This window comes from Rhinolophus ferrumequinum, chromosome 20 (assembly GCF_004115265.2).
Source record: "Rhinolophus ferrumequinum isolate MPI-CBG mRhiFer1 chromosome 20, mRhiFer1_v1.p, whole genome shotgun sequence".
In the NCBI taxonomy this organism is placed as follows: domain Eukaryota; kingdom Metazoa; phylum Chordata; class Mammalia; order Chiroptera; family Rhinolophidae; genus Rhinolophus; species Rhinolophus ferrumequinum.
Genome location: NC_046303.1, coordinates 18282411 through 18300327, shown reverse-complemented (window position 1 = coordinate 18300327; position 17917 = coordinate 18282411). Strand labels below are relative to the sequence as shown.

Here is a 17917-nt window from a genome sequence, read left to right as displayed (position 1 = left end):
GAGGACCCACAGTGGCTCCAGGCAATAACCACACTGAGAATTCTAGCCCCGGGGGGAATTTCCTAATTGGGAAAAACATCAGTCCTGAGCTTTTCCAATGCAGAGATACAGAATGGATGGCACGCTAGGTGGCCTTTAAGAATCAGCCTGAAATGAGGCAACCACTACCTGCCTAGAGAATCTGCCCTGCTGGACCTGAGACAACCACCTTCAGTTTTGATTTGTAAGACTTACCTCTCCAGATACTCCTTAACATTATTGTAACCGTAAAACTTGGCCAGATGAATGAGGATCCCTGTGGCACAGCGGCCATCCCGCTTCCGGCAGTAACTGCAATTGCAGATCCCACGGCACGGAGGACACATCCAACTCTAGGAGAGAAGTGACAGCAGCAATTCCCCCATTAGCTGCAGGCTCTGGCAAGACAAGGTTCTGATCAAGCCTGAATCTCTCCTCCAATCTTTATTCACGGGGGAAGGGTTATCTGTCTCCTCCCTCTTAGTGTTTCAAAAAGGCCCGAAAGCTTGGTTACACATGACAAATGTTGGTTTCAGGAGCAGCTGACATAACTAGTAGATACCTGTTCAAAAATTTGGGAGAATTTCAGCAGTATTAGACCAAGTGCAGGGCCCCATACAGCTAGACAGGTTACACACCTGGGGAATCGGGCACTGGTTTTCCTGGTTCTAGAAGCACATCAGTGAGACCTGGGTGTGAATGCTAGTTCTTCTACTTCCCACTTGTGAGATCGTTGTTAATTTAACCTGAGTGGCAGTTCAGTCATCTGCAAACCGGAGCCAGCATATACCCTTATGACTGCTGTAGAAGAGGTTAAGAGCACTCTGCCCAGGTTCAAGCTCATACTTACTAACCATGAGACTATTATCTCATTTTAAAGAAGGCACTGAGGCATAGGGAGGTATATACCTACTTCACAAGGGTAAATGAATATCAGAGATAAAGTCATCTGCACTGGTAGATGTGAAACCTTAGAGCAGTGCTGGGCCCACACAATGCACCCGACACTGTAACACGCCTGGCCCAGGTAAAGCATGCTGCTGGAGCAAATGGACATGGGTTCACCTAGACGAACCAGACAAGTAAGAAAGCTTGGCTCCGACTCTGGAAAACCCAATGCAATCTCGTCCTGTCCTGTTGGTCAGCTTGCTCCCTTTTCAGGAAACCCTATTCTTCATTTCTCCTAGCATCTTATGGTGTAGAGAGAGGCGGGTGGCGAGGGCTCTCCAGAACCCAGAACTCCGCAGCTCTAGGTCCCTGATAAAGGGCAGGGAGCCCCATCTTCAGGCTTCCCCTCCCCAATACAATTCAGGACAAATGAGAACACTGCTCCTACCGGGTCCAGCAGGGCTGATCGCACGTCCTCCCCGTAGCGATTCCGCAGGCACGGCCCACAGAACTGTCCTCGCACCCCGCCGCAGCCCTGGTTCCGACACACAGTCTTGGTGTCGGTGGTCTTCTGCCGACACTGATGACAAGTGTTACCCTGAGGGGAGAAGGTGGTGAGTGGGGAACATGGATTTACATTGATGCCCACAAGGCCACATGCTGTCAGGCACACTCCTAAAAGCACGAAGACGCACCGCCCCTCTCCTAGAAGCAAGCAGCATCGCTTCTCTGGTACAAACCATGGCACCCTCCGTGAGTTCTGGGGCCAGAGAAGCGTATCAGGGCATATGAGACTGACTGAGCAGGGAGCCTGAAGAAATGAAACCATCAGGTGGACACAAATGATCAGAGATCAGGGGGAAGGAAGGAGGAGGGTCAGAGCCCATAGAGGGCGACAGAGGGACAATGAGCCCTGGGCAGCAGCAACTCAGCTCTGTGTCCTGCTGGTCTGCTGGTCTGGGTATTTTCAGCATAAAATCTCTTGGTTTAAAATGTTAACAATTAAACTAAAAACACTACCTAAAGACTGTATCCCTTTACTTATCTAACAAAAAACAAGAAAACTGTTGACTGTTGTAGAAAAAGTGAAGAGCACAGACTGCCCAGGTTCAAGCTCATACTTACTAACCATGAAACTATTATTTTATAGAAGGCACCGAGGCATAGGGAGGTATATACCTACTTCACATGCAAAACAACACAAAGCCTCCCTCTAAATCACCATTTAAAAGAATTTTAACCCACCTCCTACCAACCAGATAGTCTCTCAAACTTTAGTTTCTGTGGTTATATTAACCAAAAAGCGCATTATTTTTTGTTTAAAACACAAAAAAGTATATAAATATTTAAACTTTAACAATTATAAATAGCTGTTTTCCCACCCCCACCCCAATACTATGCATTCCCCAGAGAAACTTCGCCCCTGAGAATTCCTGCACTAAACCATCCTACCGTGTTTCCCTGAAAGTAAGACCTAGCCGGACCATCAGCTCTAATGCGTCTTTTGGAGCAGAAATTAATATAAGACCGGGTCTTTATTAGATTATATTATGAAGACCCGGTCTTATAGTAAAGTAAGACTGGGACGTATATTAATTTTTGCTCCAAAAGACGCGTTAGAGCTGATTGTCCGGCTCGGTCTTATTTTCAGGGAAATACCGTAGCCATCTTCCCTTCCCCAGTGCCAGCTGACCCTCCAATCCAGGGAGATGACACAGGGCGTAAGCCCAGATATAGTTAAAAAAACAATGCAGGATTTGAAACACCAGTGCCTTGGATTCCCAATAAGAATCACAGTCATGTGAATTATCTGTCATGTATAACTTACCAGAACTTTATCGTAGATTTTATCTCGAACAGTTAGGGCAACATTTTCTAAGTCCTCTTCAGTGATGTCCTCTACTGGCCGAAAAGAAGATATACGGTGACGCCGTCTATATCCCCGGCACTTCCCCTACAAAAGGAGCCAACGTGGAACCTGGCATAAGATATTCTGAGTGGTTAAAAACACAGTAAGAAATTGTAAACTCTCGGCGTTCCAGCACCGTTGGTGTTAGCCACGTCACTCATTTATCACGTCACAGTGCCGAGCGCCCTTCATGGCAAGGTGATACAACAATAAATGAGCAGCTCAGGTTTTCCCTGCCTCATCAATGGGCACCTGCTGTAAACTATTGAGGATTGGGAAGTGAACCAGGCTGAACAGCCAAACCCACTAAGGGGAATGGTCCAAAGTTTCTCGCTCCAGACTGAAGGCACTTGAAATGCCTTACTCCTAAAACAAAGGCTCGGAGGAATCACTGTACTCTCCCCCAAGCAGAACCACAGAGCCACTTGGAGCCATTCACCGGCCTGTATTGCCTCCTGTGGGGAGCAAGCCGGGGACCTAACCACTGAGCTGCTCCTTGGCTAGGCTTAGGTGAAGGACTCTGGGTAGCGGACAGCTTAGCGCAGGGATTCTTCTCAGAGTGTGGTCCCAGCAGCACCACCCGGGACTGAGCAGAAAGGCACATTCTCAGCTGCGGCAGACCCAGGCAGCACCTCAGCACCTTTAACCAGCCCCGTGGTGTCTGTGATGAGGACCCTGGCTCCGACAAAGAATAAGTGGTTTACTATGGTCAGAAAATACCCCACTGATTGTCTTCCTCCTCCGGAAACTGTAAAACTCTTCTGCAAACTTGGCGGCTGAGACCGTGAAGTTCTCCAATGCGAACTTCTCGGGCGGCCGTGCGCTGCGGGTGGGGTTCATCCGCCGCGCGATCTGCCCCTCGGAGAAGGCCCGCCTCACAGTCTTCTTCTTCTGAAAGCAAGAGCAAGACATAGGCAGCTGGGTGCTTCCTGGCTACGGACTGTGTCGACAGGACGGGATTAAATAACTGTAAGGGGTTCCACTTACAGAAGCCGAGCTTGGGGTGCGCACGGGGAAGAAATCTGGCATGGAGTTCAGTTCCGCCAATAACTGCGCGAGCTGAAGTTCAAAACGAAAAGGATCGGACATCAGTACTGCCAAATCTAGTTCATCTATCACTGTACCCCAAGTCTTCAGTTTTGCAGCCATGAGAAACTTGACGGTAGCAGGTTACCTGAAGAGCTCAACAGCTGTTGTAATGTTCACCTCACATGGCAAGCTTTTTATCTCCAGAGGTGAGATGCTGATATCCTCCTTCATAGGAATAAAATCTATGCCCATTCCTTATGTTATAAGGACACGACACGACGAAAACTGTCCTGGATGACCAAGGCCTGGGGCATCAGGTTTGGAGTCCTGACCGGGCCAGGGATTAGCACTGTGACCCTGGGACATTATTGACACACCTGAATCAAGTTTCGTCATGTACAAAACAGAAAGAGCTCTCAACGAGATCATGCGGACAGGCATTTAGAGCTCCAAACAAAAAATGATTAAGTTCTCATCAATAAAAATAATTTCTGAAAATATGCCCAAATAAACACCTAACCACACCGAGTACCAGGCATTAATATGCCAACCAGGCAATTTCATTAGGATTCTTTTTATTTTTAGGTTTATACAAATGTACGGGTGTCACTCACTAAAAGATCAGGAAGAACACAGTTTCTTAAAGATGCAGACGGACATAGTGCTAAAAACTTCCCTTAGATAATAATAATAAAAACTGTGTTGTGGGATAAATTTTACCCAAAAGTAAGCTTTGTATTTTCTTAAGTAACTTATCAGATACATACGATTGTATATACAGTATCATTAACATTACATTTTAAAAGAAAATATCAGAGAGAAAAAATACACCAAAATGCTAAAAGTGATTATGACTGGTAGAATTACTTTTTTAATTCTGCATATACAAAATTACGAAGCAAACAATAGTTATGGACCATATACAAAAAAACGACACCTAATAAAGGTTTCACCTTGTTCTAGTAATTATTCTAGTGAAGACATTTTAAAGACCAGTTTGTTTTAATACCCAGACCTCTTTCCATCCTTCAGATGCCGTCTGAAACCACAGCAGGGCGTCACAGGGGAAAGGTTTCTGGGTTGAAAGCCACCTGCCTGACCTGCCCATTGCAACTCTTAAGTGGGCTTCCTAGTATTCTATTTACACTTTGCTTCTTACTGCTGGGAACACGTCAGTCCTGTCCAGCCCCTCTCATCTGCAGTCCCACTACGTACTTAGAACGTCACTTAATAAACAGTAAGCAGCATTAGCTCACGGCACAGTGGGGGCGGCTACAAATGGTGTGAGGAGTCTCTGTTCTCAAACCAGAATTATCAAGTAAGAACTGCGTGGGGTTCAGGAAAAGAGAACGGACACACACTCCCCATAGGACCTTTCCTGACAGAAGCCAAAGCAGCAAGACCTGCAAAGGCCGACTCTGTGTGGCTCGGTGGCTGCCGGTCAGGACGCAGGGCCTTACCATGGCTTTGTTCTCCTTGATGTTCATGGTCCTTTTCAGCAGCGCGTCCGAGGTCTCCTGGCCCTCATCCCTGGAGTCATCCTCAGACTCAGAGGCAGAATCTTCCCTTTCCTTCCCCTGTCTACAGCTTTTCTTTCTCCCAAGAATTGCTTTTTTATTGTCCTGTAAGTGGGAGCTGGAAAACAGCGGCTCAGAACAACTGTTTTGATCGGATTTTTTTGCCAGTTTCTTGGCGGGGAATTGCAAGGCTACTCGAAGACCAATACTACTTCTTCTAGGCCTGCTTCTTCTAGGTGCTGCCTTTTCTTCTTCTTCCTCTTCCTCTTCCTCATCCCCTAACGATGCTTTATCATCATCATTCAAATCTGACTCGTCGCACTAACAAAATGAGAAAAAAATACAGAGACGTTGTCTATAACAGGCTTTCAAAAAGAGATCTTTAAAACCACTCGGACATTATTTTAGGAAAAAAATGAACAGCAGCAAGATTCCCCTCCCTGTGATTAGTTCTATCTGAATTCTTCAGTTCCATGCTCAAATTGTTTGCGGACGAATAAAACCAAGAGCAGGCCCTGTTGCTGCTCGCTGCCCCAGGCCCCGCCACTGGCACACGGGGTTCTACTCAGAGACTTGGGCTGGAAGCAAAACACCGACAAAGTGGACACCTCCACAGTGGAAAAGCCAGGATGGCACATCTGGAAGCCAAGTAACATGAGGAACAGTCAAAGAAAAGGGTGTGTGTGACATGAGTCATCTTCAGATGGAAATGGGAGTGCCTAGAGAAGGGAAAAAAAATGCTATTGGCCCCAAGTAGCAGGAATCGGACCCAGGAGCCAAAGGGGGAGAGCTGACTTCACCTCAGTGAAGTGACCACGGAGCAGGCGGATAACCTGCTGCTGGGGTCACGACAGGACACGACAGGCCCTCACTCCAAGGGGAGTGTCCCTCCCTTGTATGTAAGGGCAGAGCCATGGGCCGGAGTCAAAGGACACAGCTCTGCAGGTTTGTGGAACACCATTCAGTCCGCTCAGGAAATTCTCACCCCCAATTTCCAAACCCCACTCAGTATCGGTCTCCAGCATTAAAATGTAACTTGGTTTTACACATGAGGAGACTGGGAGAACGGAAAGCAATGGCAGGTGACATTACCCGGGTGACAGTGGATAACATGGCAGATACGAGGGCACTCCTAGCAATAACAGAAATAGGTTTAAATACTGAGATCAAGGCCATCTCCTGGACATCCTTCCTGGACCACATGTTGGAAAGCTGAGTCTGGGGACCTCTGTCAGGAACCCCTGACGATGGCACTGCTGGGAGGTGAGCAGACAGCACCAAGATGGGCCCAGGATTCAGTTAATGGCCTTGCTTCCTCCTCAGTGACCACCCTCCAGACTCTAGCTGGACCCAAGGGAAAAATAAGGCAGGGGGAGGAAAGAAATGGAGGCAACTGCCAAGCCGTGGTGCATGTGTTAATCCACAACAAACCAAGTAGAGAAAGAAGGCTGTACTGTACTGACTGTATCTATATTCCTTTAATATCCTGAACTTTCTCCATTAGTAGCTTTGGAATTCAAAACGGTGGGCTGTAGAGGAATCCGATTTTAGGAGACACTGTAGAACAACTTCAGAGGAAACATCCCCCAGATTGGCTTTTCTTATTTATCATAATCACCACCTAACCCTTTACCACGGATGTGGAATGGCTGAAGGACTGAAGTAGGGAAACAGCAAACTGTAAAAATACCAGTGGACACACAGACCTGAGGGCAAGAACACAGGACAGGGCCAGTACCCCTGCTGTGGCTGTTTCACCTGTGGCTACAAGACCACTAGGCACCAAGGGAGAGGAATCTCCCCTTATCCGCAGAGGTGGTCTCTCAGTTTTCACTGGGCAGGAGTTTGGGTAGGGAGGCAACCGCACCTGTTTTCTCACTGAATTTTAAAATAAAATTTTCAAGTGGACCTACCCGAAGCTATGAGTTATATATAGCAGAGTCAACGTAACATCTCAAAGTTCATCCTTTAAATTTATAGATTGTGAGGGTTTGGAGAAAAAAAAAAAAAAGACTTTGGGAATAATTTACTTTCCCATGCTGGAAACACAAATTCTTTGACTCACCAGACATCACTCAGCTAAAGAACAGAAGATAAGTAAGTCACTAAGAGTAGGTGATACCCATCAAGGTTTAGAAAGATCTCAGTGTCTTGTTGGCAAGAAAGTGGAGACTTGCTGGCCAGAACACATGAACTGCCACACAAACGGCTTCTGGAAACAAAGCCATTCACGGGGGTGAGAAGAAAATCACCATCAAACAAGGCAGCCGACCATTAGGGCTTTCAGGCCTTAAGTGACCCCTAGGAAAAGGTGAAGGACAAAGCAAACCTACTAGTTACTAGTTACTGCTTGTTTCAACTTCGACACAGGTTCCAAGCCCGAAGTGGTTCCTTAGGAGCTTCTGAAGAGGCTTAACCTCTATCCTTTATCTTGATACCAAAGAAGGACGTGGTCTATCGATTTGGGAGAATGAACATATGCTGTTTTTCACTTAGCAGACATCACTTCTATTCCTCAAAAAAGTCCTGACATTCAAATACTAGGCTGCAGTAAATGGCCTGAACATATGGAGTAACAGGAAGAGATGAACCAACAAGTCTCTCGATGGCAGAGCACCTTAGGAATCAGCCAGGCCCAGGTCACCTTCATCATGGAAAAACATGTCAGGCAAGAATACACAGGGAAAACTCTGTGTACTGCAGCTAAATCCTTGCCAAATGAACTCCAAACCCAAGAATATTACTTCACACACAAGAAGAAATGCCTTTAAGAAACTTGTTACTCCCTGATAGACCTTCCTCTTTTTAGATAAAAGAGCTTTAAGAAAGTCTAAAATAAATTCTTTGCTAAGGACAAGGGACACCTGGGACACATCCCCCAAACTCTAAAGGCACCTGGGGAAGACACCTGGATTTTTTTTATAAGAGGGTAACGAACTGGCAGACCAGGAATTCACCTTGGAATAGCAATTTTTATATTCTGTTAACTGGCTTATAAGATAATCCTGTAAGACAAAGTAAAATCTTTTTATTTGTGAAGTGACTTCTTACAAGAAAAAATACAATTCAGAAACAGGACTAAAAATATTACAACCCACACTTCTTCGTGTTGATAATTATTACCTTTCCTTCTGGGTTACTGTTTATATTCAGATCACTCTGCGTAAATCCTTCAAAATCTTCTGTCTCTGAGTCAGTGTCCTCTATAAAAATTCTTCTTAGCTCTTCAGTGAAGTATTTGGAATGGAAGCGCACATCCTGCTAAATTAAAAACACACATTTGCCACAAAGACAGAAAGAAGAATAGTGGTTACCAGGGATTGGGGGGCAATGGGAGCTACCATTTAGTGGGTACAGAGTTTGCGTTCGAGAGGATGGAAACATTGTGCAAATGGATAATGGTGACAGCTGCACAACACTGGAATGTACTTAATGCTACTTAGTGTCTTGCTGGCAAGAAACTGGGAGCTTGTCTGAACTTAAAAGTGATTAAAATGGTCAACTTTATGTTATGTACATTTTACCACAATAAACACACACATACACCAATCTTCTACAGCTCACAGAAATTGAGACCCAGACGTCGAAAGATTTCAAAAACTCAGAGTGTCCACAGCCTCCATCAGCTTCTTGCGTGACCAGTAAGTGCTGATGGAATTCAGTTTCTCCTGCCAGGGCTGGCCGTCAGGAATGCCTGCTTTCCCAAAGAACCAAAAACACACGGGAAGACGAGGTGCAGAAAAACCTGGCTCCCTCTCCACACTGGCTTTCCTTTCTAAGAGCTACCCAACGCCCATCTCCTCCAAGTCGGTGGGCAGGCCTCCCTTTCACAGACGACAGGTTTGCGCTGGACTTTCACTCCCCGACACGCCCACTGCTGAGGTGACTGCAGACGCTGCTTCACCAACTGCCTCTGGGGACTGATGGGAAGCTCCATCCCTCGGCGAGCCCCCAGGACTTTCCAGTTGGTGACAGGCCAGCAACCATGAGAGGCAGCAGGGAGCAGCAGGAAAGATGTTGTATGACTGACTCTTAAAAAGGAGAGCATTTCCCAATAACGAGGTTGTCTTTCCTTTGAACTAATAATAAAAAGAAAGAAACTGGGCTCTCTAAATGGCATGCTTGAAAGAATGGAGAGGGAAAAGAAAGAACTGCCCCAACAGCCTCCTCCAAGCTGGCAGCCAGCGTTGGAGTCCGTGTCCCTGGTTGCCTCTGACGTCTCTCCCTCCCACACCCGAAACAGCAGTGACCCCTCATCACACCACATTTGATTGGAGAATCTTTATCTTCTCCCCCCATGCCTTTCCCTGACTTTAATTATATACTTCTTTGTGCTCAGATCATCTCTGAAGAAAAACAGATATAATAGACAGTGGAAAAACTTACAAGGGGATAGAGAAAGAATTGCCCATATCCAGCATTTTTTTAAATTTAAAAATGTCTCCTATGAATTATTATGGGTAATTGGAGTGAGTGTGCTCAGAGCTAAATTCCTTTGTTCCTTTGTTGATAGCTGTGGTGCAGCTGCTTAGTAAAAAAAGAAAAAGACACACCACACACACACACACACACACACACACACACACACACACACACGGGAAGTTTCTTTAAAGTGAAATTCAAACTGTGTTTACGGCACACCAGCGTCAGCACTGGCACACACGCTGCAGGCAAGCTGGTCAGCTTTTCTCAGACGGGTCCAACACATCAGGAGTGTGAGGGGTCAGCGTGGGGCAGCAGCAGGCCACGGTTAATAAAGATTAAGGAAGAATGGTGCTCAGCTGGCTCCCAAGGAAACCCACCATGAACCTGCTGCCTCCGAGAGCAGGAAACATCTGGTTCAGAGCGCCCCGAGCCGGCCCCAGCAGGCTGTTTTAGAGCAATGGGGTCTGTGTGTAAATGTCATTGTACCCTGCCGAGATCCTGCCACGGAGCAGCAAGTTGCCACCTTCCGTCCTCTAGGTCTTTCCATCCTTTGAGGTGGCTTCACAGGGCAGTGGTCAGCCTGGGAGAAATCGGTGTCTTTGGTGGCCAATTCTGATAAAGAAAAACAACTCAGCCGCAGCCCTAAATCAAGGCCTATGCTTGTATTCTCCTTATTGCATAGGGTGTAAAAAATGTTTCTAACGTGGGTCTATAGGAAGTAAATACCCACTCCAGAGGGCCTCGCTGCACTCATAGTTAACAGCCTGCACACAGCTCTTTGCTCTCCGGCACCTGGTTGCTACCCTTTAAAATCAATACTAGACAGTGTGTTAGGAGCCTTGGTCACCAGGATCAAGGACAGAAGCTAATAACAGACCAGACAAGGAGCTAACAGAGTGGTTGCCTTTTTTATTTTGAAGCTCCTGTGACGTGAAGAAACAGACTGGAAAGATGCGGGGCCTTGTGCGAGTTACTGTAATTATAGTTCACCTCCCCGAACTTCAGTTTCATCACCTGTAAAATGGGAGGTCCATGAATTAAGTGCAGTCTGCATGAAAAACATATTGTCACGGGCCATCTAAGGCATGCTGGGTCAGACTGGGGGTAGAGCGGGAAGGGTGGGCTTTCTGACAACACAGAAGCAGCCGTCGTCATAGCAGCGAAAGCAATTGCTGTTTCTTAATGCCTCCTGCACACCAGGCTGTGCGCTCGGCACTTGACACACATCCTGTCCTGCTCAGAACGCCCCTCACGGTGGATCCAACAGGCTCCAACTTCCCTCACTGCCTGACCACGCTCAAATGGAGAGAATGGCGGTTTCTGAGTAAGACAGGATCGTACCCAGGGCTCAGTTCTACAACTGAGGACTGTGGTAGCTGAAGAGGGAAGGGGAGGGAAAGAATGGAGGTGAGGAACATGGCAGAAGATGCAGCAACTCCTGGAAGGGAGTCAGGGAGATGGGTGAGGAAGAGGAGGAACCAAGAACACCAAAGATGGAAATAACGATGAGGAAGCCAGACAGACAACGAGGGGAGGGAAAAGGGTGAGTTCAGATCTCCCATGAATCATCAGGATCAGTCCGGCTGGCCATCAAAAATATACCTGGGGCTGGAGAGAGAAGCCAAGGCTTAAAGAACTTGGAGGTAACAGCTCCATCAGGCCAATCACTGAGATCACTAAGTGAAAAGGTCTGAAGACAAAAATCTTGGAGAACATCCACATGGGGCGAGGAAACAGACGACAACAGAGAACGAAAGGGTCAGTGAGAGGAAGGCGCCAAGGGGAGTGGAAGGAGGTGGCTGGCAGGGTCACATGCTGTGGAGACATCAAGTAAGGTAAGGCCCAGAGAGACAGACGGGGAGGCGCCCAGGACCTGGGCATGAACAGCTCCCACCGAGGCCAGAACACACACCGCCAGCTGCGTAATCAAGCAGGCACAGCCCCTGAAGATACTGAACTGCTTCCCTTCCTGTACTGGGCCAGTTGAAGCACGGCGGTTTTAATTTACAGCCTTTTAAGAGAGGCCATGGTTGAGGAAGAATGAGGAATTTTGAGTGCCACGATGAACTCGGAAGAAAAATGCCACGGAAGGCTAGATATTTTGGTTGGCCATGCGACTGCTAAGGCACAATAAAAAAACCCTCCAGGAATCTAACTCTCAGAGAACTGTAACTTGTGTTTGCCACAGAGCAAAGTAACTAAAGAGAGTAAAATGCTCCCCTCCACCGCCCACACTGGGCAATTCCAAGAGGGAGGTGCCGGCAGACACACAAAGGTCTCGTGGGAGCCACGCAGTGCTGCACTGCAGCATGCGGTGTGGGCCACCGCTGTGTGGAACAGCCCTCCCGCCAGCTGTGTGGGAGCCTGAACACGGCCGCGCCACAGGCAGCAGCCTCGAGGTAGCACTGAAAATGGGTTTGGTCATGTGAGGTCCCCTTTACTTCAACAACAACAATAAAAATTACTGTATGTAGAAAGGATTTTAAAACAGCAAAAGGAAGCTGGGTACTCTCCCCAGTTTCTTAAAACACGAAGGCATAAAGCTTATAAAAATGCTCGACAATTAACAGATATCACGCATCCCAGACCATTTTCAAATAAAAGAATATTTGAACCAAGATCCAGGCTTCCGGACAAAGGACGCCTGCCTTGACAGGAAGCATCCATACCTGTTTCCCTGACTCCAGCGAGTCAAAACTATCGCAGCTCTCCTCTGATGAGAGGGTTTCCATGGGAACATCATCTCGGAAACCAACGAACTCTTCATCATCACTGGGGGCGTTAAAGATGTCAGCCACTTCTTTAGGAATCTGTTTTGGATTCAAAACAGAAGAAGGATAAAACCAGGCATTGTTGAAATCACTTAGGGAAATTTTCTAGAGAGGAGTACAAATTACCAATTTCATAACTTTATCAATCTGCCATCGTTGCCCAGAAGACAACCCTGAGATAGCTTGCGGCAACGAGGGAAGGGGGATGGGCTAAGACATTTCTTCTTCCAATCCCAGAGACAGATCCTATCTTACAGAGAATATCAAGGTCACACCTAAGAAAAAGCCATTTTTGATCTCTTGACAAAAAATTAGAAACGAGATTATGGGTTTCTGAGTAACCAGTCATCTCTCTATTCTTCTCCCACAGTGGATGGGTCTTTAAATGTCATCCATGTAAAAAAGATTCCATAAGATCTTTTCTTAGTTCCTACGCTATTTTCTTAGTTCCTACCTATAGTTCTTTGTTTTTCTGTTCTTTGTCATGTGTTGATTCAGAGATATGAAAATTCATACAATGAAATAAGCAGCTTCCCTTCTTTTCTATATTCTGAATCAAATCATAGTAGCTTTAGAATTCCAAGAAAAGTTAAACGCTATTATAATAGGCAATTATTCCCAGAATGTCATCAGCACATTTAACCTAACAAACACGTATCTGGTTAGAGTTCATTTTTGTATGCTGACTACCTAGTTTTTCCCAACTCTTTATTTTGAAAAAGTTCAAACACATAGAAAGATGAAAGACTACTACAAACATTTATATATTCTTCACCTGGAACCCCCATTTGTCACATTGGCTTTCTTTCTCTTTCAACAAATATTAGGTTGAACCACAGGCAGTTGCTGGCATTTGACAGTTTTTGACCGAGGAAAGCAGTGATTCAATATGAACCAATCTAATCCACGTTATATTTAAAATAATAATTCGCAGACATCATACTAATTCACCCTAAGATACTTCAGCACACACCTCCCAAGAATAAGGACATTCTCCTACAGAACCACAAAACCATAGTAATACCTAAAATAATTCACATTAATTCAGTAATATCATTCATCAGGAGTCCCTATTTGAAGGTCTGCAACTGTCTCAAAACATCTTTCCTAACTTTCTTGGGGGAAAGGGATACACTTAAGCAAGGATCGTGTGTATATTTGATTGTTTTTTCTGCTGCTTTTCATATACTGACATTTCGTCGATAGCCCAAAGCAACTACCTTGTAGAATGTCCTACATTCTGAGCTTCCTGATAGATTCAAATTAAACATTTTTAGCAACAATTCTATGCCGATGACATATACTTCTCAATGTACTGCATTAAGGAGGCATAAAATCTCAGGCTACTTACCCCCTTATTAGTAGTGGTTCTTAAAACGTAATTATAAAAACTTTCAAGCACATTGATAAGTAGATGGAACAGTGTAATGAACACACATGTGGAACCCCTAAGCAATTATCTGTCCATGGCTAATCACGTTTCCTCTTTATCCCTACCCCACTGCCCTCCTTCCAAATTATTTTAAAGCACTTGTAGACACAGGATCATTTCACCCTGTAGTATCAGCAAATATACAGTCTGTTTTCACGCTTCTATTAACGTATTTTTTTAACTCAGTTTATCTGTATCACGATCCAAAACAGGCCCATACATTGGTCCATAGGTCTCTTAAATCCTTCCTCACGTGTCCTTTATTTTTAATTTTTTTCTTACAATTTATTTTTGAAGAAACTGAATCATTTGAGAGTAGCATTTGCCAGAGTCTGGAGTTTGGGAGTTCTGTTTGTTTTGCAGCCCCAAGATGGTATTTAGCAGACTCCGCTGTCGCTGTGGATTTCCTGTAATTTGGGAGTTGAATCTAAAGACGTGATCAGATTTAAGGGTGCTTCTTTTTGGCAAGACTACTTCACCGGTAGTGCTGCGTTCTTCCTTCAGACAGCACTAATGTCTGGCTGTCTCTCTTCTGGTGGTGATGCTGTCTGATCAACAAGGTGGGATCTGCCAGATTTCTCCTTCACAAAAGTAACTTTACCCCTCTGTATTTAGTAAGTAATAACTCGGGTGATACTGTGGTACCTCGGTTTTTGAACGTTATCCGTTCCGGAAGACCGTTCGAATTCTGCAACGTTGGAAAACAGCCGACAGCGAGGCCTCAGGATCTTGCACTCAGCGGAGCCGTGTGACATGTTCGACTTCCGCGGCAGAAACCCGAAGCATTTACTTCTGGGTTTACGGCGTTCGTAAACAGAAATGTTCGTCAACGGAGACGCTTGAAAACCGAGGTACCACTGTATTTGAGATTCTGTGACTATCCTTCTCCCTGATACTCAACAGGTTCAGTATCCATTGGTAACTCTTGCCTGAATCAATTACGTTAGAGATTGCAAAATGGTGATTTTCAGATTCTATCCCTCCTTGATATACTCGCTGTCATTCTTCTGTAACGGGATAATCTCTCCCTCTCTCTCTCCCTCTCTCCTCTTTCCCTCCCATGTAGATTCATGGGTTTTTAAAAAATTATAATTATTATTATTGTAATATTATTCAATGCGCTGCAACTCATCACTGTCGTCATTCTTTCTGGTGCTCAAACTGTCCCAAATTTGGCCCTTGGGGAGCTCCTTCAAGGCAGCTCCCATGTCCTTGTGACTCAACCCCCATAGTCTTTGAGCACCTGCTCGCTTTCTGGCACACCCAACGTGCCGAGCTAGCCTTGCACTGTACCTGCCCCAGACCTCGAATCAGCCTTTTCTGCCAGCAGCCTGGCATTTAGAAATCAAGATCTGGGAACTCGGGGTGCTCCTTGCTAGTGAACTATCATCACGGCTTCTAGGCTCTGACTGGGCAGAACAAGGATACTTTAAGCTTCTTAAATCACGAGTTCACAGCGACACCATGAATTCCAATCCACCAGAGCAGATTCTTCCTCACCAACCTCAATCCCACAGTATCTCCCTTCCCCCACAATGAAAACCCAATTCCCAGTCTTTCTCATAAACGTACCCATTTGCTCTACCTACAATACATACAATATACTTTCAAACTTAGGCCACCAACACCACTACCAACGACACCGCCAACAACAGTCAAGTTCAAGATTTCTTTGTGGTTTTTTGTATCCTCGGAATACAGTCCCACCATTACAGACATCTTTTTCCCTGAGAGAACCAGGCAAACACCATACTTGGGGATGCAGAGGATTTTCCACGTACTTCCTATTCCATCCTGCGGTATTTTAAAGAGATGCCCTCCGGGGTTGAGATTTTGATAAAATCATTTTCACTGCGACAAGACATTCTTATGTGAAACTGGGATTTTCTTCCACAGTCGCGTCACTGAGGTGACGAGCGTGATGACCACTGCCACCGTCTGGTGCCACTGCCTGGACTCATGCTAGGGGCCAGCAGTTTTCTCTGCTTTTGCTTTGTACAATCAGTGCAAATACCAACACAGCAGAAAAAGGCCAATAATGCCGTAGTATTAGTATGACAATACCTTTTTCTTTGTGGAACACTGAAAGGATCTCAGGGTTCCCTAGACGTCAAACTGGTCCGCTGCACTAGCACATAGAGTTACTGGAAGTCTTTGAATTCTTTTTTTCTGTGCATTGAATTAATTTTACAGTCAGGTTCATTTGAGAAATTACTCATTCCTAATCTAGTTAGTTTTTTGTTTTTTTTTAAATCATGCACGCTTCTTGTTTAAAAACGCGATTAGAAACTTAAGGGTTCCATCAATGGAAACTTAACATTTGGTTTTTAGAGAATATAAATTCAGAAATTAAATACAAGTTCAGTGATGTCAGAGGGTTAATACAAACATGTCCTCAGCATCTAACAAAATCACCTCATGGGTAAATAAATGGGTAGACACAGAATTGGAGTTCTACTAACAATAGAAGAAAACCTGCCTCGTTTTTACTAAGAAGTTCCTAAGCAAAGCCTCTGAGAGGGTTCTTAGGAGAAACAATTAAAACTTTTCATAAGGAGGTAAACTGAATAGTATGTGACCCCTTAACTTTTCAAAGACACCTTTTGTTGTGAGATACTTTTTGTTTTTGGGGTTTTTTAGCCATCAGATCCAATACTCCAAGAAAACACTCGCACTAGACAAACATAGATAAGACTTCCGAAAGTTCAAGGATGTCAGACTTTGCCTAATAGCCACCGAGTTCAGGCCCTACAGTGGCCCTGAGAAAGGGGATGGTGAGTTGGTTTCTCTCTTTCTTTTGGACTTACCAGCATTCTCTGAATCAAAAAGCCTGGTTGGCCCAGAAGCCTGTTTTAACATAAAGGTTAATGAAGGAAGAGCACCCAAAGTAATGACTTAACAGAAGCACAGACAAGAAATAGAGGCTGGCGATGTGAATAAGTGCTTCCGGTGGCCCTGCACTAGCCCCGCGGTCGGTCACTGTCACAGCCTGCCACAAGTGCAAAGCCTGTGTCCACCCAATTCCTCCATCTCTGTCTTCTGCATCTGCTCCAGAGGTGCCCTTAGCGGGACTATAATAACCAATCAGGAACAAAAGAACACGTTTTCAAAAAAGCAAAACCCACTACTCATTCCTGGGGCACGGCACGCAGGGCTGTGTTTCTTGCTGCCTTACTACAAAAGGCATTAAGAGACGAGTTTCAGACAATCAGAAGCCCTGGTCACTAGCAGACGTCTCCATAAAACATTCAAGTGTCTTCAATGCAACAAACTATTTAACAGATGGGACAAAAAAGGCAAGATATGCATGCGAGGGACCGGAGAGAAAATTCATAGGTACAACCTTTTAATGTATGACCAGTTCAACAATATATTATATTATACATTCTGTACAACAATATATTGTTATACATTAGGCCCTAGGATTTCTCATTGCCCTGTTCAATTTGGCAGCGATCCACTGGGTAGCCGCGTAGTTTCTCCACAAAGCCTATGTTCCATTTGATTGTAATGTGAATCATAAGACTCCCACACAAAAATGAAAGCAAGTAACTGAAAAGAAAATACAAAAAAATTCCCAACCAGTGGGTTATATTTATAGTACTCAAACTCGAACAACATTAGGATAATGGCAGTCTAGTTCACCAAATAGAAATCAAGAAAATTCCCTTCTGAACGTGGAAAGATTTTTAATATCCTTAACTTTTAAAAATATACACATTTATTCTATTCCTTTCATGCATACAGTTTATATTTGTTTGCGGTCCCTGCTAACAATGTGAATGAATATCATCAAAGGTCAAGTGGGAGAGCAGGACTCAACGCCCCGACAAGGACCCAGCACTAGGGGAACGTCCCCAGCACCTCACCCAAGGGCTGGCTGAAAGCAGCTTGTCAGGAAGTTCTTGCTGAAGGCGTCTGCATGAAT

The 17917-nt window shown here is 45.2% G+C and overlaps 1 protein-coding gene across 4 annotated transcripts in view; it reads right to left on the bottom strand.

Annotated features, from left to right (window-relative positions):
- The window catches only part of CDCA7L (cell division cycle associated 7 like), a 37152-nt gene that overhangs the window by 1155 nt on the left and 18080 nt on the right, over positions 1 to 17917 (bottom strand). For 3 of the 4 annotated variants that reach the window (XM_033088406.1, XM_033088409.1, XM_033088408.1), the window contains exons 2-9: positions 12456 to 12596; positions 8485 to 8622; positions 5305 to 5682; positions 3803 to 3874; positions 3536 to 3706; positions 2735 to 2860; positions 1355 to 1504; positions 235 to 371 (exon numbers count right to left, since the gene is read on the bottom strand). In XM_033088406.1, coding sequence (XP_032944297.1) covers positions 235 to 371; positions 1355 to 1504; positions 2735 to 2860; positions 3536 to 3706; positions 3803 to 3874; positions 5305 to 5682; positions 8485 to 8622; positions 12456 to 12596 — 1313 coding nt within the window. The remainder of the gene's footprint in view (positions 1 to 234; positions 372 to 1354; positions 1505 to 2734; positions 2861 to 3535; positions 3707 to 3802; positions 3875 to 5304; positions 5683 to 8484; positions 8623 to 12455; positions 12597 to 17917) is intronic. The other variant, XM_033088407.1, reaches the window with a different exon arrangement.